This window comes from Denticeps clupeoides, chromosome 8 (assembly GCF_900700375.1).
Source record: "Denticeps clupeoides chromosome 8, fDenClu1.1, whole genome shotgun sequence".
Taxonomy (NCBI): domain Eukaryota; kingdom Metazoa; phylum Chordata; class Actinopteri; order Clupeiformes; family Denticipitidae; genus Denticeps; species Denticeps clupeoides.
Window position 1 is genome coordinate 13,514,419 of NC_041714.1, and position 24,493 is coordinate 13,538,911.

At 44.9% G+C, this 24,493-nt stretch overlaps 2 protein-coding genes and 1 long non-coding RNA gene across 5 annotated transcripts; 1 reads left to right on the plus strand and 2 right to left on the minus strand.

Annotated features, from left to right (window-relative positions):
- The first annotated feature begins 8 nt into the window (after positions 1 to 8).
- LOC114795226 (cofilin-1-A-like) lies at positions 9 to 3,672 on the plus strand. The gene is made up of 4 exons (XM_028988172.1): positions 9 to 158; positions 1,202 to 1,500; positions 1,959 to 2,035; positions 3,003 to 3,672. The coding sequence occupies exons 1-4, from the start codon at positions 156 to 158 to the stop codon at positions 3,116 to 3,118; spliced, it is 495 nt and encodes a 164-aa protein (XP_028844005.1). The 5' UTR covers positions 9 to 155; the 3' UTR covers positions 3,119 to 3,672.
- LOC114795214 (ribosome-binding protein 1-like) lies at positions 3,670 to 18,998 on the minus strand. 3 transcript variants are annotated; one of them, XM_028988154.1, is made up of 31 exons: positions 18,755 to 18,998; positions 16,535 to 17,321; positions 13,722 to 13,876; positions 12,974 to 13,096; positions 12,714 to 12,866; positions 12,225 to 12,343; positions 11,983 to 12,136; positions 10,827 to 10,965; positions 10,414 to 10,580; positions 10,273 to 10,310; positions 9,667 to 9,754; positions 9,543 to 9,580; positions 9,363 to 9,441; positions 9,218 to 9,255; positions 9,063 to 9,129; positions 8,927 to 8,964; positions 8,777 to 8,849; positions 8,646 to 8,686; positions 8,431 to 8,500; positions 7,919 to 7,999; positions 7,712 to 7,804; positions 7,434 to 7,523; positions 7,267 to 7,359; positions 7,100 to 7,171; positions 6,577 to 6,672; positions 6,402 to 6,485; positions 6,239 to 6,322; positions 5,607 to 5,690; positions 4,925 to 5,023; positions 4,561 to 4,704; positions 3,670 to 4,201 (listed from the first exon to the last, which is right to left on the minus strand). In XM_028988154.1, the coding sequence occupies exons 2-31, from the start codon at positions 17,292 to 17,294 to the stop codon at positions 4,163 to 4,165; spliced, it is 3,399 nt and encodes a 1,132-aa protein (XP_028843987.1). In that variant the 5' UTR covers positions 17,295 to 17,321; positions 18,755 to 18,998; the 3' UTR covers positions 3,670 to 4,162. The 3 variants fall into 3 exon arrangements, with proteins under 3 accessions (XP_028843987.1, XP_028843986.1, XP_028843988.1); XM_028988153.1 differs by having other exon boundaries at positions 7,100 to 7,186; XM_028988155.1 differs by lacking the exon at positions 6,239 to 6,322 and having other exon boundaries at positions 7,100 to 7,186.
- Positions 18,999 to 19,133: 135 nt separating this feature from the next.
- Positions 19,134 to 24,390, minus strand: LOC114795232 (uncharacterized). The gene is made up of 3 exons (XR_003750483.1): positions 24,285 to 24,390; positions 21,538 to 21,615; positions 19,134 to 19,154 (listed from the first exon to the last, which is right to left on the minus strand). It is a non-coding gene; the product is annotated as an uncharacterized LOC114795232 (long non-coding RNA).
- Between the last annotated feature and the right edge of the window lie 103 nt (positions 24,391 to 24,493).

Genomic DNA, 24,493 nt, shown 5'->3' on the forward strand with positions numbered 1-24,493 from the left:
CGCGCGCCCCCGCGCACACGGGAGCGCGCAGCATCGGGCGAGTGGAGTAGAGGAGGAGGAGGAGGAGGAGGAGGCGTGCTCTCTTCCTCACCGCCTTCACCGACCATCCCTGGCGCCGCGCTGCTCGCCGCATTTCCCTCCGCCTTCGCAGGAAAATGGTGAGTCCCCTTTCCGTCCTCGTCCTTATCGCTGCGAATTATCGCGGAGAACGTTGATGCTTGTGGGACGAAACGTGGAACGAAAAGGTGAACGCGGTTTTTTGTTGTTGTTTGTTGTTGTTGTCGTTGCAGGGACGACCAGATATAAAAGTGTGTCGTAACTCTTCTCACGAGCCGCGCCACGCCGCAGTTATAACAGCGCGGTGTTGTGGTTGTGGTTGTTGTTGTAGTTTTTTTTTTTTTTTTATCATTTATTGCGCGTGTCATTATTCATTTAAACCAACAAAAGAGATTTGGCGCGGCGCGGAGGGCGGGGAAGCGCCAGGTGAGCCAGTAGCGACTCGCTCGGCGTCCCAGGAATGTCGACCGAGCGGGACCCCTGGTGCGGCGGCGGACCGAGGGACCAGCAGGCCGCGCAGCCCGGGTTCTCCACGCCGGTCGGGCAAAAGGTCCATTTCCCCGACAGCAATGCCGAGACTGTTCAGGAAGGGACTGTCTGAAAGCGTGAAACGCGCAGTGGATGTGGCAACAGTTTCGTGTTGATGTCTAGAGGACACATCATGTCACTGTTTCACGAAAACGAGGAAATTATGCAATAAACCAATATTTGATTCGTTTTTGGACATGCATGTTTTTTTTTGCTACATGAACAAGGGGCTGTTTAACTCATGTAGATAATATGGAAGATGTGATGTGTGGTTAAATGGAGAAAACGAAGCTGTTTCTGGAGGCCACCTACACCCCGCTGAGCTGGCACAAGGACCGACCTTTCAGGATCTCCTAGTTTAAAGGGCCCGACTTCTTTTTATATTTCAAAGAAGCCATAAGTTATTTCCCCCCTACAGCAGTAACACTCTAGGCCGTCATTGCTTGCGAAGAGTAATGGCTTAAGTAGACGTCACCATCTGATCTTGAAGACCAGTAAGGTGGACAAGGATTGTAACCAGTATTTAGAAAGAATGGGGACACCGCTGCACAATAATTAGTTCTTCAATATACAGTGTGCGAAACAGGGTTAAAGGTCGTGCTTGCTGTTTTGTTAGGCCTCTGGAGTTGCGATTGACGATGACGTGGTCACCACCTACGACAAAATCCGCGTGCGCCACCAGGGCAGTGTGGAGAGCGAGCGCTTGAAGTTGGTCGTCTTCTGCATCAGCAGCGATGGCAAGAGCATCATAGTTGACACAGACTCCAACCTGATCGTCAAAGACGTGGAGAGCTCAGACGACGTCTTCAAGAAGATCATAGGCACCTTCCCCAAGACCGAGTGTCGCTATGCGCTGTACGACTGTACCTACGCTACCAAGGAGAGCACAAAGGAGGACCTGGTCTTCATCATGTGGTGAGTATTTGTCTGGCTCACAGTCACTGGCTTGATGTTGTCCAATCACAGTTCGCTGAAACATATTGATTCTAAATATCAACTGTGCATCCTTGCATAGCGATTGAAAAAATTGAGTTATGCATCTGTCTGACAGCTGGGTGGAGTTGTTTTTGTGTGTGTGTGTGTGTGTGTGTGTGTGTGTGTCGCTTTAACGGCGTGTTTAAAACCCTCTTATCAGAATCAGAAAACTTGATTCTGCTGCATAACGTAATTTTTTTCTGAAAAATGGTCTGATGGGCGCCAGAAGGAAGGATTTTCTGTTCAGTTCATCGGAAGAATCATGCCAAAGAGCGAGAACATGAACACACCGACATTATTTTTTCTCTCTCTCCACATGCCCTCCAGGCCTGTTGAGGCACAGCAGTTGGATTTCTCCAGACTGGACATTAAAGAGTTTTATGCTCTTTTCCTTGCAGGGTTCCAGAGGAAGCGCCACTGAAGAGCAAGATGATGTACGCCAGTTCAAAGGGTGCCCTGAAGGCGAAGCTTCCTGGTAGGTGAAACCATTCAGGGTGGGAGAAGGTTCTACAGCCCCGCGTGTTGAACTGCCAAAGTGGGTATTTCTCAGGCTGCGACTTTACATCAGGATGAATTCCTGTAGGTCCTGGTCCGTGCCCCAGACTTCTATTAAAGACCAACCAGCCATAACATTAAAACCACATGCTGTCTGGTATAGTGCAGGGATTCCACATTGTCTGGTGCAAATATTTTAGCAGGACATCCTGCAAGTTGTGAGTTTGCGTCCACGAGTCAAGTATTTTGTTTTTTTTTTAAAACACATACCAAAGATGCTTTATCACATTGAGTTAAAGGGAATTCGAAGGACAAGCCAAAAACTTGAATTCTTCCTCGTGTTTCTCAGACTTTCCCTCAGCCATGTCTGTGGTGCAGCACATTTGCTGGTGATGAAAACTTAAGGGCTTTCTGTTCTTTACAGACTTGTTTTTTGTTGTTTTTTGTACCATCTTGGCTTACTTCCTATACCCCTAATCCTTTTCCAGAACTTTAGACAGAAATTCTACCTCCAGCTGTTTGAGAAATGCCTCAAAGCAATAGTCTTGATTAAAACCACCCTTGTGGTTGAATGGCATGTAGAATTTGAATGAATAGTAATTAAGAGTTTCCTTCTGGCAAAGTATTCAGCGTCCAAATGCTGTTCTTGGACCTCAAGCAACCTGGTCAGCTGGAACTCGGGATGAAAAGAAAGTGAATGTGAAGTGATAGTCATTGTGAAATACTTCAGCACGGCACATGGTGAATGTATGAAATGAGTCCTCTGCTTTTAACCATAACCTGAGTGAGCAGCCATGAAAGGTGCCCGGGGAGCAGTGTGTGAAGACGGTACTTTGTGGCGGTTCGGGATTCGAACTGGCAACCTTCTGATTACGAGTCCACTAGGCCACTATTGCCCCATGAAAACATGGTAATCCTTGTAACCAAATTTATTTCATATTTTTCAGGCTTGAAATTCGAGTGGCAAGTGAATGACCTCTCTGATGCCAAGGACCCGTCCGTTCTGATAGACAAACTGGGAGGAAGAGGAACAGTAAAATCACTGGAAGGCAAGGCTTTGTAAGAGCCCCACATTTATGCCTTGTCCTCTAAACAGAACCTTTGAGGAAAAAAAAAAAAAAAAAAAAACCCTGCAATAGGTCACACTTCATTGTACCTGTGAAGCATGGAAAAAAAAAAATCAATTTAATGTAAAAAGTTCCCCTACAAAGTCCTGGAGATCTGGGTTCTAACAAACACATTATTCAGAATGTGTTTTAACCATCTAATAAACCATCTCAGATTGATCTTGAGGACCTAACCTGAGAGTACATTTGGATATTTTTTTAAAAAAGCTACTCTTCTCCCAACTGTACCTTTTGCTCATGCATAGGATAAAGGGGTACAGCAGCAGTACAACCATTGTGAACAAAATACAATGTGGCCATGCTACATATGGATTTGCAGAATAAACTTAATTTTTACAGAAGCCCCTTCTCACTAATACTGAACCACTGTAAGGTCTGAATGTTTTTTTGCTGCCAGAGAGCAACAGAAATTGCTCAGTCAACAGTGAAAGCATGTCAATAATTGTAATGGAAAATGTCTTTTTTGATATTGAAGCACAAAGTCTCATAAGAGGTCCATTGCAGTTTATTATTTTTTCCATCAACTTCATACTCGCGTCATCAGCCAACTACAAAGTAGAGGGCATGCCACATGATGTGTACCATTAAAATAGTTCTACTTTGACAAACACACGTAATTGCACTGGTTGATGTACATTTAACGTACATCCGATTTCCCTTAACACTGACAAACATCAGGAACATTTTGGAGGGGGGAAGACAGGGCAGATGAGGCTTATTTTCTGACATAGTCAGAAGTACAAAGATGAAATTGTTTTAGTTCAACATAAAAGAAAAAGAAAAATGCACATCCATGTCACCTATGCTTAAAAAAAAAAAAAAAAAAAAAAAAAAAACTGAAATGTTCATATTGCTACTCTGATTCTGAATGAGTATCAATTTAAATTACAGTACAAAATTATTATTTATTTTAAATTTCAAGGAATGCATAAATGGGGTAATATTAAGGCAATTTGGCGAGTTGCATAGTGTCATCACACTCAGACAGAGGTCCCTTCTTTCACTTCATCAGTCTCCACCTGAAACACAGGATATTTAAACCTGAATCACACCATATTAAATGCACAGACTATTACTGCATAACAGTCTATAACATGTCATGATATTTACATATAAGACATTATATAGACATGTTGTGACCAGCGGAGATATTGAATTTTTATGCATTCAAGGTGCATTATTATGGTGATTTACTGAATGCCAGGACACCAGTACAAACATGCAAAAACACTTATTTACTATATTTCTTATTATGCTGCAATTAATGCATTCAGTTCAAATCCAAATATTATACACCACTGCAACAAACACTATAATGGCAGAATTTTGCTACTGCAATATTAACATGTACAGAACAGTACAGAAATTTCTCAGATACCTTTCCCTGAAGCTGGTCCCTCAGGTTCCTGACCGTGTCCCGCTCTTTGGACAGCTGCTCCTGACTGACCCGGAGAAGCTGCTGGAGTTTGGTTGCAGCCAAGCCCAGGTCCTTGGAAAGCTTCTTCTCCTTCTCTAGTCTCCCCTGTGGTCCAGTGAACATGGTGATTAATCATGTTACACCCAAAAACAAGGACCACATGTTTTACTAAGATCAGTAGTACTTCCACAGTCAGGACTGACGTGTCTCAGCTGTAGTCTAGACAGTCTAATGAAAGTGAAGTGATTGTCATTGTGAAACACTGCGGCACAGCACACAGTGCACGGTGTCCCTGCAAAGGGTCTGCAGACATCAGCACTGGTACCTTCATCTCATTCAGGTCCTCTGTGTCTGTAACGGTAGCCTCTTCGGCAGACTTCAACAGACTGAGCTGGGCCTGAAGCTCGACCACCAACTTCTGAGACTAGAACATAGAAAGAGAATATAGCTATAAAAATCTTATCTAGCAGTGAAGCTCTAACAAAAATCCTGAAACCTGAGGGGAACACTCCAACCAGCCCGAACATGCCCAGATGCTGCAACTGCCTGTCTATGAAACCACCACAATGTAGCAGAGATTTCTCCCAAAATCTGGCCTGTTTCTCATGACCATGTCAGACATCTTCAGGTCATGGACCAAGTGCCGGTCCATTACAAGGTTTGCAAGAACAGATGGATACGGGGTGAGAGTTGGACTGCTTGTTTACTTTAGACATAACAGTCTAAAAAAGTATTTTATTTACAGTACAGATAAGAGTGAACAGACACTAAAGTAGACTGAGCGTACTGTGTCCAGTCCTTCTGGACATCAGACTTGTAGGGCCAGATAAATACACAAACATCAGATGTTTCACTCCCGGATGCCAAACCTGCTACATTGCACGTGTCTCCAGTGCTGTTGGACAGTGAGAACTGTCTGGCCAGTTGGTGTAATTTGGAGTGAGAACCCCTCACCAACTCAGTGCGAAAATGAATATAAATTTACAAGAGCATGTAGTCTAGAATACCTGCTCAAAATCTTCAAGCAGCTCCTGCTTAAAGGTTTCTTCATCGTAAAGCTTCTCCATGGCAACATTCAACTGAGCCTGGACCTGCACAAAACAGAGCTACATCAGAGTGTGTATATACACACACACACACACACACACACACACACACACACACACTCTCTCTCTGGACCAACAGAGTAAGCATTAGTAATGGTGAAAGGAAAGCATCCAAAACCAACAGTGGGAATGTGAATGCTGCCGCCAGTGAAGCCCTGGAAAGTGAGCACACTTCTTAATGGTTACAGCGGTGACGCCCAACCAGTGTGGACACAAACCATCTCAGGATTAGTTGGATCAATTTCCACAGAGTTGTTTGCCAAGCAGAAATAAAAAGGGGAAGATTTCTTTGAAACTGAACAATTCAGTTAAGAGAAGTGAGTGGCAAGGCCAAGTGAACATGCTTGCTAGAGAAAAGACAACTAGTGACACGCACCAGAACAGATATTAGCAGCATCACAGACGGCGTTAGTCTAACTACTTTCTGCGCAGAAAGCATATGACCGTTCTCATATATATTTTTTTTTAGTTAGGTAATGGCTGCTGTAGCCACCAGGGCCTAACATTTCCCAGCAGCCCCTGCACTCCCTGACCTGACTAGCTTCTGACTCAGGCTGGCCGTTCTGCTGCTCCCGTTTCTGAGCATGCTCAGTCATCTCGCTCAGCTGTTGTCTGACCTGGAACAGGAAGCAGCCATTCAGCACAAGTCACTGGCTGTATGCTCCGCCTCCTGTATGCGCCAGAGCGCCAACTCACCACACTCAGCTCCTCCCTCTGGGCCCGAGCCTCCTTCTGAGTCACATCCAGCAGGGTCTGAGATTCTACCAGCAGCTGCTTCAACTGATGAATAATAGAAAGGATATTTCATTATGACAACATGATATTTAGAATGTAGATATTTATTTATTAAAAAAAAAATAAAAATAAAGACCTGAATTGTCTCTGCAGAGTAGCTCTGATTCTCAGATGTCGCAGACTCCACCTGCTTCTCTAGCTGGGCTTCCAGAAGAATCACCTGCTCTTTCAGCTGCATAAGGGAAAGCAGAAGACGGATGTGCCTAATTAACACAATTAATCATGTGACTGTGCCTTCAGAATTAGTAGTCTTCTGACTGAGTAAACAAAGCAAAAATCTCAGGAGAGTTGCATGATGGGCCAGGACCCAAATGAACTACTGTATTACCATTGTGTCTAATTGGGCAGAACTGAAAATGATTTTTCAATCCCATTAAGGATTCTTTGTTCCATTAAGAACATGCCTAGGCTTGGTTCCCTTGTGCCTATAAAATGCCTCTCTGTCTTGATTTTGTTTAACAAGTTACTTTATGCATTCATACATTCTATCAAACACATTAAATAACGTGATTATGCATCACAAGCATTTTGACACAAGACGTGAACAAGTGTAAAATGGGGGAGTGTCAATTTCGGGAGTGAAGTCAAGGGACACATGCCTGTTCTGCACTTTGGTTCTCTTTTCTTAGCCCATCCACTGTCTGCTCTAGAGAGTGGACTTGCTCCTGTGCCTGTGGAAGGGAGGACTGCAACTTAGAATGAGCGACATGATTGTAAAATGGGAATTCAAGATGTGGATTTAAAAATTGTAGCTGACAAAGCTCACCTTCTTCAGCTGGCCCTCTGACTCGGCGATCTTGGACTTCCACACCTGCTCCTCCTCCTCCACGCTCTTCTGGAGATGTTTCAGCATGCTCTCCTGGGAACACATGCACACGGCTTAGTCCCGTCCCCCACGCGCAATCACATGTGTCCGAGTGATGAGAAGCTCACCGTTTCAGCCAGCACCAGTCGGTACTGCTCACACTCTGCCTGTAGGCTGCCGTGGCTCTCCTCCGACTGCCTCAGCCTCTTCATCAGTTCCTTCAGCACAAGAGTTCATTTAGGATGCCATATCACCCCTATGTGTATATATATTGTTTTAGGTTTTAAGATTATGGCTGCTAGAAAAGCTTGCACTTCTAATCAGAAAATCAGAACCAGGTTCCCTGGACGAACATTTGGTTCCCGACATGGGAACAGCGTAATGAGCTCTCTGCGAGGGTTCTTACTGGAAGTTCGGAGCAATGCTGAGATTCCTGTCTCTGTTGACTTTGGCTGAGCGTCTCCTGTGCTTTCTGTGCAAAGTCCTGCAGCCAGTGGATCTTTAAAAAGAGGGGAAGAGAAAGACTGAGATTTTCTAACCTCATTACACTCCAGATCACAAGGATCAATCAGGACTAAAAAGTTTAGAGAAAAATATATTTAACTTGATTTACCTGTTCTGTGTCTATAACCATGTGAGGAAATATTGCACGGAGAACTTCTTTGGTTTCAGTCTGAAACGCTCTTAACTGTGCCTGAAAAACACATCTAGTCAGTCACCCACTCAGTTACATCTACGTGTTTGGGATGGAAAATAAAAAAAAAAAAAAAAAATGTATTTTTAACAAAGCAGCTGGTCTGATGTGGTTCTGTAGGTGGAGGGCTGTGCGTCCCAAGGCTATAACAGAACTTGCATGTGGGTTGTGTTCACTAAATGTCATAGAATTTGTCTAGAAATAGTTGAGTAGAAATAAATAAGGACCTTTGGGCAGGAGGAAATAGGAGAACCCGGAGGAATCCCCGCACCAACACAGGCAGAGCAACACAGGCAGAGCAAACTCCACCCACACAAGGTCCTACCTTGGATGTGTAAGGCTACCATGCAAACCGCTGTCCTTATAGAAATGACATTCTTTCAATATCTGGTACATGGAATCCTTGACCTGTTATTGTTTATGTGACTTACTTCGTTTGCAGACTTTGATAGCTCGAGCTCATGCTGCAGCGAGGTGACTGCTGTCTCCTTTTCGGTCAACCTGCAAAATGACATTAGTTAGGTAGGACATGGGAATACACCATCTCCTGGGATCGTGGAGCTCATGCGTTACATCGGTTGTGAAGGGGTATGAATGATATGGACAAGGTAAATAAAAATAAATAAAATAAAAAAAAAAAACATACCTGCTCTGCAGATGTGCCAGCTCTGCTGTGTGCTCAGAACGCTAGAACAGAAAAGCAAGCTGTGCATTAGGAGATGAAAAGCATTATGGGACAGATGAGGTGAACATGCTGTGAGCACCACGCCATCTCACCAGCTCCGCACCCTGATGCGCCTCCTTTAGCTCCACCCCCTGCAACGCCAGCTGCTGTTTCTTCTCACTCAGGCTGTGTGCGCAACACAAAGTGATTCGTTTTTTACGTTCATGTGTGCGGTGATAAAAATATCACTGAACGGGACCCACCTGTTGTGGAGCTGATGCAGCTGAGCTGCGCTGACAGACTAACATTTAAGGAGAAGAAGAAAAAAAAAAAATGCAGAGTAAGTCTACACGAGTTCGGACCAAGACACAAAAAAAAAAATGGAGTCAGGACAGTCACCTTCTCTTCTCTGGTTTTCTGCAGCTCGGATTCAAGTGATGTCAGAAGGGTCTCCCTTTCCTTCAAGCTGGAAATATCAGTAACAGTGCAGAAGAGTCAAATACAGATAATAAACAGATTTCTGGTCAGACGTGGGCGTTGGGCATGGATCTTACCAAACCTGGAGCTGCTCCACCTCTGCACAGATCTCCGCCTGGTAAAGACGGTTGAAAAGCAGAAACTCACATTTTGGCTTTTAATCCCACTTTAAATCAAAACACAGAGAACAAGGCAGATGAGTCCATTTAAGGAAGATTTTACCGTTCTGGCGCTCTTCACAGCCTCCATCTCTTCTTTAAGCATTTTCAGCTCTTCCTCAAGCATCCTCTGCTCAACAGACCTGAAAGCAGAACAGCATCGGCTTCAGGAGCTGCGTGCCTCGTGCTAATCGCATTTTTAACCTAGTCACAGGTCCAAAGCAGGGCTCAGAGGGATACGCACTCGCTGGGTGGCTTCTCTGCCTCGGTAGTGTCCGAAACCTGTAGCATTGGAGATGACTGTTAGTGAAAACGGAAACTCCAGCATGAGTAAATCATGGAGGAGCGCTCAGGAGCACACAGCTTACTGCACTGCTGATTGGTTCCTGCCTCATTTCAGTCAGATGCTTCAGTTGCTCCTCGAGTGAAGCTATTTGGATTTCGCTCTCCTTAAGACTACATGACAAAAAAAAAACAAAAAAAACACATGTGCGTACACAGTTATTGACAAAGATTTGGACTAAAGAACATTTTAGAACTACATACACTAATATTCAAAAGTCTGATAGAAAATTACTGTTTGGTTCAAAACTCCTGTCTTTGTTCAAGTTGTAAGTGACTCTGGTATCTGGAAAGGGCTGTTAAAGTTCCTCTCTGATGTTATTCCATTATTATCAGCAAAATTTAGTTTTGAGTTCGAATGGAATGTTGCTGTTTTCATTAATGCAATGTCTGACACTTGATTATTTGACAATCCTTCTGCAATGATCTTAATAGAGCAAGAAACTGACCAAATTCACACTAGTTGAGTATTTGGTGCATCAAATGTTCCTACTAGAAATAGTAATTTACAAAATCATAGTAATAATTTCTCGTGGAGAATAAAAGTGACTTCTAATGGGCCCTAAACCTTTGAATGGTAGTGTATGTTGAATCTATCTTTTCCTATGATCGAGAGCTTAACACATGCGTACCTGCTCCTCAGATGCTCCACTTCAGCCACGTTAATGGCCTGCCAGAACAAACCGATCGATAGGGTCATTTCAAAACACATCCAAACTACAGACATGTTTTAATAATAATAATAATCAACTTTGTGTAGAAATGGGACCCACCTCTTTCTGGATCTGACTGGCCTCCAGCAGCATGTGGACGGAGGCTACCTTGTCCTCCATCTGCTTCTTCTCCACCTCCAGTTGGGTCACATGGGCATGTAGTACCTCCACCTGGGTGCAGCGCTCCTTCCTCTGTGTCTCCGCATTCGCCACCTGGGTTTTCAGCTCTGCTGAACATCATCTCAGTATTAATAAAATGTAAAACCTGATGATCAAAGTTTCCTATTACTAATAATGTTATTCCTTTGTCTCCATATTAATTCATAAAGGGGTGACAAAAAACAAATAAGCTATAACAAAGTATTTCACCTTACACAACTATTGGGAAAAATTGTATATTACAAATTCTTGAATGTGGTTGGGCAGGATGCTCCAGACATGTGTTAGAAGTAAACTTGTTTGTGCTGACTGACCTGCGAGAGCGTTGCTCTCCTGCTGGACTCTCTCCAGCTCGGCCTGCAGGCTCTTGCCAGAAGTCTGGCTCTTCCTCAGCTCCTCACTCACCTCCTCCAGTCTCTTCTGCAGTGCCTGCTCGCTAGCTGCCCGACCGGCCTGCAGGGGGCAGCAGTGAGACACCAAGTCACTTCACCATGAGCGCCGCAATGAAATAAATCAAAGGCCGTGAATGTCCAAAGAGCCGCAGGCTGAAGCCACAGCAGCTGCCGGCAGAATGCTGCTGACTACAACCATCCGCAGAATCGCATTTCTCCAAGCTGCAGTCATGAGAGATTTTCCAGAGAGATTTAATAAAAAAATAATAATCTTGTGGTTCATAGGCGAGTGTCTCCCGCTAGGCTACGTCAACTCCTTCAGATACTGCAGGAGCACCCACGTGCAGAGGGGCGGGCAGGTGGAAGGAACCTTGTGCATGAGCCTCATGCCACAAGTTCACACCTCCAAATATGAGCTCAGGGACACATCTGGCTGCAAACTTTCCACCGCAGGACTTGGTTTCTCTTTACAGAACAAACTGACTCATTTACTCCAGACTTGGCACAAGCTTTAAAAAAAAAGAAAAAAAAAAAAGTGTGTGTTGGGGAAAGAGGAGCTGCATACACAGCTACTGAAAAATAGGCGAGATTACAGCAATCAATGGGAGGGACTAAATTTCCAGCAGTGATGTTAAACCTTTGACAAAAGAACAGACCACCTACATACTATAGTGTTTTTTGTGAACATCTTATCAATATTTCACCATACTGAAGGCTTCTTTCGGATTCCCACCCCTGTACTGAATGAGAGGACACCAACACCGAAATTTCAAGATAAAAACCGGAGACTTCAGATAACACAATGACTCAGCTGTGCCATGCTAAAAAGCAACGCCCAGTGTTCTCTATTGTGCATTCTTCCGAAATGATTAATTAGCAGATAAATGCAACAAACAGGCTGTGACAGTTTTTACAGAGTTCATTTTAGTCTAGTTCTCTATTGACTTAACACTTATTCCAGGAGAAGTGGCTGGTCTGAATCTGTGATATTTAGAGAACTACAGAGACATCGCCCCACAGGGCAAAGTCACAAAACAAATGAATCCCGGAACGACTATTTATTACGGTGATGGTGCACCTGAAGCTGGGACAGCTGAGCCTCAGCAGCCGCCACCTTGGCCTCCATGCTTTTCTTGGTCTGCTCGTCCGCCTGCAGGGCGCCAGCCTTCTCGCTCAGCTCTTTGTTCAGCTTGGCGCACTCCTGCCTCAGCTTGGCCAGTTCAGCGTTTTGTCTGTGGAAAAGCGGAGGAGAGTGGGGTTGGTTGGGTTTGTTGGGTGACTGCGACGGGCTCTCGATTTGGTTGGGTTTCGATGACACACTTGCTCTCGTTCAGACTTGTTGCCTTGTTGAGTGCATCTCGAAGGATTGAGTTCTCCTGCTGCAGACGGGCCATCTGAGCACTGGGACCTTTATCCAGCTGGTCCTGCAGGCTCTGGATCTGAGGGGAGAAACCAAAGACATTAAATATTATACTCTAGGAGTATAAAATGTCACAGAGCTGCACTTTCCACATTCTCACTGGAGACACACACACACACACGCACACACACACACACACACGGAAAGAAGACCGCTTTTGCATGTGCATGGCTCAGTGTTTTGCAATGATTCAGTGCAATACAACTCCATGCAATGACATTAGACATTAAAACAGGAAGAGGGAAAATGTGGTAAATTCAATCTTGCATCGTCCATATCTCATGCACGCACAAGGCATTGCACTCCACTGTATCCATGTCTATTTTTTCCAAATTAGTGTGAATTACATTATTATACTAATAGTTTTTGGGAGCAGAGTGACCCCTGACCTTTGCCTTGTACTTGTGAGTTTCAGCCATGTGGTCCTGGTAACTGGCCTGCATACGAGCCTGCAGGGCGATCATCTCCTGCTCACGAGCGCTCAGCTGAGAGCTCAGACGTGTCTCCACTTGAGCCACCTTGGACTTCTCTGCTGACAGCTCCTGCATAGAGAGCAGCTCTTAATAGCGAACTGGAGAAAAGGAGAAAATAAAGAGCCACACTGACTGCTTGTGGCCCTTAACGAGAGGAAATGAAAGGAACCCCAAACCTTGGCCATATCCCTCAAACGGTTTTTGGCAGAGATGGTGTCCTTCTGCTCAACAGCTATCTGCTTCTCCTTATCCTCTAGTTGCTTCTTCAGAGACACCACCAGGTCACCCTTTTGTGCAGCCTAAAAACACACATTATTATTTCACAAATTGACCTGGAAACCCGAGTGATGAGAGAAACACAGCTTAGAAACAGGTTTGATCTGATGAGGCTGATACTCATGTGTATTTATGGGTGTGAGAAGGATAGTGATTACTAATTACTCCAGAGGGTCCATTCATAGAACGAATGACATTTATGCAATCATTTATGTTGTATCTTGTTTAGGTCAATGCTGAGCATTAGATGCTACGTTGCAGATTTACTGCAGGAACAGGGTCCAAACACAAAGGGGAGAAGGTGAAGGTGTTCAGACCTACTGCAGCACCGGATCCTCTCCTTTAGCCGAAAACCAATTTCTACTCTCAAGTATCTGATAATACTGCATGCAAGGATTTATCTGTCTGGCATATTGTAAAGCATGTGAGGGAACATTTCATGTTTAAATGTGCTTTAAGCAAATTAATATTGTGTGTGCGGCTGCTGAAAGAAAATGAAAATAAGACAGTTTCACAGGTCAGACCCTCCGATGCTGATCAGGGACATGATTGTTGTGGTTGGATTTGTGTAGTAGGCACTTTGAGGGTAACATGGTTCCTCTGCCCCAACCATTACTATGAATTATATAAAAAAAAAAACAAACATACCGTACGCCAGGTGTCCTGTCTGACTCCCGACTTCTCGCTCAAGATCTCGATGAGCTGCTGCGCCTCGCCCTCGCTAAACACCATACTCTTCATCGTGGAAACCAGGGCCTTGTATGGAAGGTACAGGGGCGTATCCGCTGGGTCAGCCGCCACAGCTGCAGAGAGTGACCATGTAAAAAATGCACAGGGTGTGAACTCTGGAACATTTGATGGAATGTTTACCATATTTACAGCCTCACTGTCAGATCAGGGGTATACAAGGTCCTTAAGCCACACCCCTTTCGCAAGACCCTGAATCGTGCCTCATTAAAGCAGGCCAAAAGGTGAAGATGCACATCCAGCAACAGCCAAGCTGGAGCCTGCACCGCATCGGCTGGCATGTCTGATGGGCAGAGTGGCACCAGACAGAGTCTGGCACCAGAGTTGTGCCCATTGTGTGGCCACTGGAAGCCTTTGTGACCTTAACACAACAGTGCGGCTGATGCTATGGTGATGTTTGGATAGGACAGAGCATCTCGTCTCTCCACTGACAGGCGGCTGAAGTGCCCACGGCGGGCGTGCCAGGATTTACACACCTGTGTGTTTTGTGTGGAGCTCCCGTTTTCCCACGTTCCACCAGGGGCTTTGAGGAGACAATGGGGGAAAACTCACAGCACTGGACTTTTTCTATAAGAAGCCCTCATTCAAACCTACATTATTAACGGTCTTTGACAGGAGGGGGTTAAAATAGTCTAAATTAGGAAGTAGAGTGTGTCAATAATTTCTATTCCTCCTCTATTTAAACATTAATTTTGGGTGCCAAAAATAAAAAGGGCTAAGTGGCCCAACATACCACCAGGCAGGCAGCTACTCCTTGTTTCTATTTGATTGTTTCTGTAAATTCTGTAAAGACAGTTCGTGTACATTATCTACACATAGCACTTTTTATAGTGTTATGAATGAGTGAAGAACTGTTAAGGGAAAAAAAAAAAAAACCCTCTCTCAGTGAGCCCAATGACCACAGTTCTGCAAAAGCCCCTCCCACTGCAGCGTGCCATGTCTCTTCTCCCAGACTGGCCACAGCACTCTGCGAGTTTCTGACAAAAGGCCACGTCCAGCTCTCACAGTCCGAGTGCCGTCGGCCAAGCACTCATACCACAGAAAGTGAACAGAAGCTAGAGCATGGAAGCGGATATCTCCAATGCAGGCCTGATGAATGAGTTATGACATGATGGATCATAAATGAACTATTAAGCAAATGATTATGTTAACTGGGCACCACAAGAGCCCATAAAACCTGTTCCTGTTCTCCTCTCTCAAGACCTCACTGGCAGGCGAGGTGGGTGGTCATTACATGATACCAAGCTGTCGAAATGACCACACGCACGCGTGCGCGCACACGCACGCACACGCACGCACACACACACACACACACACACACACACAACCAGTCAGAACAGAGGGCTTAAGCTAAATCCAGACATTCCGCCAGCCGAGGAAGAACACAATTGACCTACACAAACCTTATAATTGATGTAGACCACTGCACTCATACAAAGGGGTGTTGAAATTAAGCTCATAATCGATACATGGCGATGCAGATGTGGACGATTATATCATCGATTATATCGCAATGACAACGTTTGGTGATTTTCTGGCTGCGGCATAAAAATTCTCGTTAAAAAGTTGTGCCGGCAGGAGTTCAGCACAGAACTTTGATCACTGCACGCTGTTTTCAATGGGGTCGATACGGATCTACAACACGACATTATCATCTCATGCATATTTTTTTGCGCTTAGCCCCATGGAAGGTGCATGTTGAGCTCAAACCGTTGTTTTGTAAGAAGCGTAAACCTCACGGCGAGCGCAGCGCATGCAGTGTTCCTCCTGGCTTTAGATTTGCAGCAGTGAGCATGAAAAACGGTCTGTGGTCAGTCCGCGCTCACCTGACGGCATGGACGCCTGAACCAGCCATTTTTCTGCCGTTTGTGGAGTCAGTTGAGCGCGGACTGAACACAGACCGTTTTTCATGCTCATTGTAGCAAACCAGAGCATCCACACGGTCGAAAAAGACTCTTGTATTTGAAAGCAGAATTTGGAAAAAAAAAAAATTTGAAAACTTATGAGATGAAGCATGATGCATCAATAATCAAGGCACTGGTAATCGTAATCGAATCGTGAGAGCAGTGAAGGTGCTCACCACTTCCCTACACATACGATCCCACCCTACACACCCCGCGATCGCAGTCTAGGCTGCTCTCGTCTCCAGATGCCCATCAGAGCAGCTCCACCACTATCAAGACTCTCCACTCATACCTCAGCACAGCACATGCTTCTTTTGTACTCCATGCATGGCCTTTATGCTTCCCATTGTTCTGAAGCTGGAGTTGTATTCCTCATTTGCAACAACAAAAAAAACTGTCTGATTACAAAGGATTAATTCATATAAAATTCATATTAAAATGGAGATAAAATCCAGCCTGGCAAAATAAAACAGAGCAGCTGTGTCCACAAAATAGCAGCAATTATGTAAAGCAGGAGGCGTAGTCACACCCAGTCAGAGTGAACTTTGTATTTGGCACCACAAGTTGTGTCACACATTTCCTGATGGAAATCTAAAGCAACTTTCAATTCACAAAATGCAATAAAATGGACAACAATACCAACTAGTAAGTTATGACCACACAACAGTTCCAGAATGTGACTTTCTGAATATCGTGATTGGAATGAATTTCACACCATCTGGGATCTGTAAATATAACATCTGATAAATGATAGGATTTAAAATGTGTTTTATCTACACAGTGCCATACATTGGTGGATTTGGACCATACCTGGCTCTGACTTCTTCTTAGACCCTCCCTTCTTCTTTGAGGGGGCTTCAGGTTTAGGCTCCTCCCCCTTGGCTGGAGGAGCCTCAACAGGAGCGCTTTTTGGATCACTTCTCTGGGTGCCCACCGGGGGCACTGCCATCACCGGCACCTCCTTGACAACGGGCTCTGGCTTGGCAGCCGGTTTCGGGATTGGTGCAGGGGCCAGGGTGGGGGCGGGGTCTACTTTGGCCACTTTCTTCTCCTTCTTCTTCTTGTCCTTTGGAGATGGGGCAGGTGGAATCTCAACAGGGGTGACTCGGGGTGCAGAAGTAACGGGCAGAGCAGCAGCAGCAGCAACAGGGGCAGCAACAGACACTGCGGAAACAGAAACTGGGCTGGGGGAATTTACTGGAGCCGGGGTGGGTGCTGGAATGGGTGCCGGAACTGCAGGAGCTACCGCTGCTGGGGGAACTGCAGGTTTGGTATCAGGAGAAGCGACAGCCTCCACATTCTCAGGAATGGACTCCACCTCTGGGAGCTTCCCATTGACCTTCTCATCCTTCTTCTTTCCTTTTCGTTTCTCTGCAGCCTTATCCTTCTTCTTCTTCTCAGAGCGCGGAGCTTGGGGTTTTCCAAGCTCCTGCCGCTGTTTGGCCAAGGCCTCCTCATAAGAAGTTTCCTTCATGGTGAAGGTGGAGACCAGGGCAATGCCGATGGCCGAGATCACCATGAAACCACCAAACACCATGATTCCAAGGGTCTGAGGATCGTAGATATCCATGACAGCCAGTTTACTGCCTTGTTAAACCTGGCAACACACAGACAAATACAAAAAAGTGAAAATTCCCCCAGACTGCTACCAGCACCTGATGGGTTAAAAGCAGTCGACATGTTTTGTGTGCTCTTTGTGTTGTGCTGTGCATCGCAATGACAAAATGACATTTTTACTTCACTTCAGATTCTGTTAATATCGGTCAAATAACAACTCATATAAGTGAATTGGGTATTGCTGAATGGTGTGCTGAAAATAACACATCATCAGTGCGTAGGTATCTCACACTTTCTACACAAACATGTTCCGCAGCTACTTGGCATATCTGCAGAGCCATAAAGTAAAACTACTAATTAAAAGACCAACTGGAAGCACACCAAAAGTGTCATTCAAGTGAAGAAACTAAGTGTTTAAATCTGACGTTCCCGTACTTTGAGAAATCTCAGCCTGTGCCTAGCATCGGATGGGCCCATATCCAAACGCCAGGTACCGAACTGGACATGAGAAAGCTGCATCTGCAGACCAAGCTAGTCGTGCCTTTCAGACAGCCTGCAGCCGTCCGTGTACCCAGACAAGAGTGTGCGATGAAAAGCTCGGCATCTGCAGCACGCTGCAATTTGCCAAATGATTGTTTTTTTTGTTTTTTTTTTAACAAGACTGAAATTGTAACAGAAATTAATGGATACTATAAAATCATATATGCATTCACTATTCAAACCCACACAAAATGGGTTTGAGTACAAATTTGTAAAAATAATAGTACACATTAATAGCCAAAGTTTGAACTAATTATGTAATTGGGGCAATTCAGTACATTATGTATTCTAGCCAGATGTTTTGCTCTTTAATCAGTGCAGATGTTCATGAATGAAGCGTTCCATTGGAACTAAAGCCTATTTGATATTTTTGCAGCCAGTCGTGAGTCATGAACGACGTCTGGACTGGGGTTTTGATGTCTCATGCACCGAACAATTGCTTCCCACACCAAATAAATGGCGTTTCTAAATTAGCCGAAACTTTTGAACGGTGGTGCAGCTACACCAAAACCGGGATAGGAAGGATCTACAGATGTGTCCTCAGAGGCTCCATTTAAAGCTGACGTTGACTTATCTGGAGCTGAAGCTGGGGCTGGAGTTTTTTTTTTTTTTTTTGGAGAGATCTTTTGAATCAGGAACTTTCTAATTACACGACGGGGATTAAAGCGCCATACAGGTAACGTAGGTGAGATCACAGAAATAGCGAGTCACTTGACTCCATTATAACGTCTGTTATATAGGTTTTAAGGAACCGAACAATGGTAAATAACAGAAAGCGGCGCAGTCTCCATCATGGCACAGCTCGCAGGACGCAGACGGAATTAAAGCCCCGAATGCTCTCACGCCGAGCAAGCTTGTCGCGCCGCTGCAGCCCGGTTCATTGATAATTAAAAAAAAAAAAAAAAGTGCCCGTCTTTCCCCGCCAACACGAACCTTTCTCCTGCGGATCTTGTGTAACTGCGTATCAGCCGGGGAACCTCCGCGCCTGCCACCAACTCGTGACTCCGTCTTTTCTCCGTGGAAGCGTCAAGCGGCGCCGTGGGGATTTAAAAATGAACACGCACATCCAGTGAGGGGAAAAGCTGGCTCCTCGCTCTCTGCCTCCCCCCCGGCTCTTTCTCCGCGTCTCGGTACGGTCTGTGGAGTCGTGGCACTTTTTCTTCGGGCTGGAACGACGCCAAGCGGGCGGCCCATACGCTATTAAGTCCAGCCCCCTGATTGGCCAGGAGGCGGGCCATCAGCTGCGCGCAGCCAATCGCGTCATGCATTTTCCCCTCGTCGGCAGAAATGCGGAAGTGGTGATGGGGGCTTCGGGGAGTTGTAGTACTTTGGTCTGAGAGTAAAAACCCACACATTTGCACATGGGCAAAAGCACGAAAGACTTTCAGATTCTTCTCACATTCTCATTTGAAATATAAGATAATTCTATATGAAGTATTATTTCAGATACCTTGTAATGTGAACAATGTATACAGGAGTGAAAATGAAGTGATTGTCATTGTGAAACCCTGCAGCACAGCACATGGCTAAATATGTCCTCTGTATTTAACTCTTAGTGAGCAGTGGGCAGCCATGAAATGCACCCGGGGTGCAGTGTGTGGGGACGGTGCCCTGCTCAGTTGTACCTTGGTGGTTTAGGATTCGAACCAGCAACCGGGCCACCTCACCCCATTTCCTTACCCACTAGGCCACAACCGCCACAAGAGACACAAGCAGTTGTAAGAGTGCCAATGTGTTAGGAATTCAGGAATGAACAGGCATCTTGGAATAAGAGGGAAATTTAGTGCAGGGACAATGGCTTCTTGGAATTTTTTATCTGCCTCATCAGAGCTGAGGAATTCTGTGATGTCTAGGATTAGGGGTTTGTGTAAACATCTCTCTCATGTTATTTTAATTTTCACCTATACTGTTTTCTGCCAAAGTATAAAACAGTATAAAACTGCCTGTTTCCAAACTGCATTTGGAAAGTATTCACATCACATCACTTTTTCCACATTTATGTTGTATTACAGCCTTAATTGATTAAATTCATTTTCCCCTCAGAATTTCAGGGACAACACTCCACAATGACAATGTGAGGATTAATTGAGGTTTTGGCATATTTATAAAAAAAACTGAGAATTCACAGCCTTTGCCATGAAGCTCACAATTGAGCTCAGGAGCATCCTGTTTCCCCTGATCATCATCATTCTACTGCTTTGAAGGTTCCAGTGAGCACAGTGACCTCCATCATCTGAAAGTGAAAGAAGTTCATAACCCCCTGGGCTCTTCCTAGAGTTGGCCGGCCACCTAAGCTGAGTGATCAGGAGAGAAGGGCCTTAGTCAGGGAGGTGACCAAGAACCTGATAGTCACTCTGTCAGAGCTCTAGAGGTCCTGGGTGGACAGAGGAAAACCTCCTAGAAGGATAGACACCTCTGCAGCAATACACCAATCAGGCCTGTATAGTAGAGTGGCCAGATGGAAGCCTTCTTAAATTAAAAGGCACCTGACGGACTCTCAGACCATGAGAAATAAAATTCTCTGGTCTGATGAGCCAAAGATTGAACTCTTTGGCGTGAATGCTAGGCGTTACGTTTGGAGGAAACCAGGCGCCGCTCATCACCAGGCCAATACCACCCCTACAGTGAAGCATGATGGTGGCAGCATCATGCTGTGGGGATTTTTTTCAGCTGTATGAACTGGGAGACTAGTCAGGATAGAGGAAAAGATGACTGCAGCAATGTACAGAGAAATCCTGAATAAAAATCTGCTCTGAGCTCTCTTGAACTCCGACTGGGGTGACGGTTCATCTTTCAGCAGGACAATGACCCTAAGCACACAGCCAGACCTGAATCTGAAGCTTGAGAGGTGCTGCAAAGGTGCTTGTTCTTCTGACTTTCAGAAAGGCCTTGTATGTACTATGATTGGAGAGCAGGTCAAGTCTGCTGAAAATATTCTGGTGAATATTACTTTGCACATACGTGAAACTGTGGGAATAGTAATACAGCAATAATAGTACAAGTTGTCATTTGAAGTTTCAGCTGTAAATAGTTCAGCTTTAGTTTTCCACTCCAATTGTTATTTAGCAGTAACTTGTGCTTTTGATCCCTGTTCAGGGTAAACAAGCCCCAGCAACCCTGACCCGTGGAACCCTACACAGAAAAACACACAACTAGAAAAGAGCAGGCATGTGGCTGATGGAAACATGCACCATGTTTTATATCTAAAGACATGAATTCAGGAGTGATTGTTCCTCTTGATGATTTGGTTTGCATGGTTCAGCTTATTATCCCTTCTCAGGTCATGGTGTGTCTGTATCTGTGTGCCTCTCCCGCCTCTTCATCTGCTCTGCTTTGCTCCTTCATTTATCTGACGTTCAATCTCCTGGTTTTGGTGACACCCTTTGACTCAACACTGACCGCTCTTTTAACCCGCCTCCAGTATTTCAAGTCCTGCATTTTGTTTACTTAGGCAGACGTCCAAGTGCTGTTCATTACGCTGAGAGAGCTATTTCTGTCACTTGACAAGGGTGAATCTCACTCCGAAATCAAGAACTGGACATTGATTTAGATGCTGCTCACTTCTCTATTTGTCATGTTTTTTTTTTGGAGGCATATTGAGGAAATCAGCTTTAGAACTTGTTCTCACATCTAGTGTCACCTTCGACTGCTTTTTAGACTGAGAGGAGTCGCGTGGTATCAAGCATTTAATCTCTGTTTGTGCAAACTCTGTTTACCTTGATGAAAGGCAGTCACGGAGCAGGTCAGGATGCACTAGCCGCTGGGACTGTCACTGTGTCATGCTGGGGCCATCACTTGCTCAGAAAGAAACACATATTACAATGTGATTATTTAAAAGGCTTCTTTTCACAGATTACTGGTGATAGATCACTGACCCAGTGTGCAGTGACCTCACTGGAGGGTCCCATGAGATAAGAAAAGACCCCTGCTGCTATTTCTGTTATATTTATATTAACATTATATTAACTTGTATTAACATCAAGCATGAATAATACACAGAAACAAATAATGTTTAATATAAAAAAGCGAAACCATTCAAAACTACAGTTTTTTCTTTTTGTTTCTCATGCGTAGGACTGGGTTGACCCCAGTCATGGTGAGTGAGGATGAGAGAGTGAACTTTACACCAAAAAACCCCACCATGACTGGAAATAAAAAGAAAAAGAGAAGAAGAAATAAAAAAAATACTGCTGTGTCATCAACCGACCAGCGGTTAAATGCTTCCAGCAGCACAGACTCAATTTAGGCCAGAAGAGCTCCGCATCCTGTGTCATATCCTGCCAGACTGAATAACGCCTTCTCCCAAGGCCTGGAAAGTATTACTTAGGTCTTCCTCAGACTAAACCGAGCTGAATATGAGAACTGTTCTAGCTATTTCTATGTATTTGTCACGGATTGGGGGATCAGCAGATATAGAGAACCCAGGCGTCATAAATAATTCACAGATATCTGTGTTCTCCATGGGCCCGAAAGAGAAGCTTCCCATCCGTTCCAGACCAGACTGTTTCAACTCATCATCATCATCATCATTATAGATCTGAACAAATGAAATATTCATATTAAATAATTTGTTCTTTATATAGTTGAATGTGCTGACAACAAGATCACATGAAATTATCAATGGAAATCAAATTTATCAACCCATGTTGGTCTGGTTGATCCAACTTGATGTAATGTCAAAATGCATCTCAGTAGTGTGTGTGACCTCCATGTGCCTGTATGACCTCCGTATTACGCCTGGGCATGCTCCTGATGAGGTGGCGGATGGTCTCCTGAGGGATCTCCTCCCAGATCTGGACTAAAGCATGATGTCCCAGATGTGCTCAATAGGATTTAGGTCTGAGGAATCAATGCCTTTGTCTTGCAGGAGCTGCTGACACACTCCAGCCACAAGAGGTCTAGCATTGTCTAGACAATCTAGGAACCCAGGGTCAACTGCACCAGCATATAGTCTCACAAGGGGTCTGAGGATCTCAACTTGGTACCTAATGGCAGTCAGGCTACCTCTGGTGAGCAAAGAAATGCCACCCCACACCATTACCGACCCATTGCCAAACCGGTCAGGAGGATGTTGCAGGCAGCAGAACGTTCTCCACGGCATCTCCAGACTCTGTCACGTCTGTCACATGTGCTCAGTGTGAACCTGCTTTCATCTGTGAAGAGCACAGGGCGCCAGTGGCAAATTTGCCAATCTTGGTGTTCTGCGGCAAATGCCAAACATGCTGCACGGTGTTGGGCTGTAAGCACAACCCCACCTGTGGGCATCGGGCTCTCATACCACTCTATTGGAGTCCGTTTCTGGCCGTTTGAGCAGAAGCATCTGGTGTACTGGCCTGTCTCCTGGTAGTGCCTCTATGCTCCGCACTCTATGCTGACAGACCCAGCAAACCTTCTTGCCACAGCTTGCATTGATGTGCCATCCTGGATGAGAACACACCACCACGTCCTCAGAAAGCATGACAACAGTATACCATAAATGTTTTTACCCAGGGCTTTATTTACTGATATAGTCTTATAGGCACAAATAAATTTGGGAAGTAAACATTATTGTTGCATTTACAGAAACGGCAGAGAAGTAGAGTTGGGGTGAGAGCAAGAGAGTCAAGAAGGAAGTTAAATCAGCAGAAGCATTTATCTTGAGGTCACTGGCATTTCCTGTCAGTTCACCTTCTGGCCCTTTCACTTAATACTCATAACAGACAGACAGACAAACACACCAAGCAGAGTCGTGCATCTGCCTGGTGAGCTCTGTAAATCACTATCATGGTGTCCTTGTGTGCACACTGTACAATTTGCAATCTTACATTACTGTAAGAGGAATAAAACATGTGTGAAGGTATCATTAAACTGACGTGGCCCCTCCACCCCATGCTGAACAAGGGAGCTGGGCAGGAGGAGAGCGAAGCTGAAGGAGTGCAAGCAAACGCCTCCTTTCCAAAAGAACAAGCGGATTTCCTGCTCACCATGGCAACACTCAGCCACTCGCAGCAAAAATCCGAGCACAGGATCAAATACAAGCCAGTCAGCAGATAATTCTTGTGTACAGTACATCTTATTTTAGGCCCGGCCCATCATGAGAATAACACAAGAACTTTAAGGAATTTGGATGTCCTACCAGGAACAGGCGCATGCCCGTAAAACCCAAAACTTCCTGGTCACATGGCATGCATGCACATTCCCTTAGTGTAATTATTGTCCATATTTATTTAGCAGCATTCATTTGATTAATTCTAGGTTCAGGTATGGTTTGGTTTGTAAAAAGAAAAAAATGGGTTAGTTTACATCAGGTGTATCTACACACACTCATCTGTAGTAGAGGAAATAGTAGTATTGCTACTAGTAGTATTAGTACTTCCTCTGCAGATCTTACAGTTGTTCCCACGAAGTGATCAACTTTCTGTTTGGAGGTCCTATAAAAGAGGCCTTCTCACGTCCACCCACCCAACAATCTAGAATTCCTCACGTGCTTGGCAGCGAGCCTTGCTGACGTTTCACGGCATCACCGGAGGAAAAATTTGACGATGGAAGAAGCAACTCGGTGCTGAACACATGATTTCAGGAATTCAGCAATCTGGCTTGCATTTCTGTGGGCAGATGGTGAAGCGCCGCCACCTCCCGGTGGAACAACTCATCATGGCCCAAGACAGACATGTGACCCATGGGGGAAAAATA

Excerpts from the sequence above, each read along its gene's own strand:
- LOC114795226 (XM_028988172.1), top strand. Across the intron at positions 1,501-1,958 it reads GACCTGGTCTTCATCATGTG|GGTTCCAGAGGAAGCGCCAC; the intron begins GTGAGTATTTGT and ends TTTTCCTTGCAG. Across the intron at positions 2,036-3,002 it reads CCTGAAGGCGAAGCTTCCTG|GCTTGAAATTCGAGTGGCAA; the intron begins GTAGGTGAAACC and ends CATATTTTTCAG.
- LOC114795214 (XM_028988153.1), bottom strand. The coding sequence starts at position 17,294 with ATGGATATCTACGATCCTCAGACCCTTGGAATCATGGTGTTTGGTGGT. Across the intron at positions 8,501-8,645 it reads CTGGCACATCTGCAGAGCAG|GTTGACCGAAAAGGAGACAG; the intron begins GTATGTTTTTTT and ends GTCATTTTGCAG. Across the intron at positions 6,673-7,099 it reads AGAACCAAAGTGCAGAACAG|CTGAAAGAGCAGGTGATTCT; the intron begins GCATGTGTCCCT and ends TCCCTTATGCAG.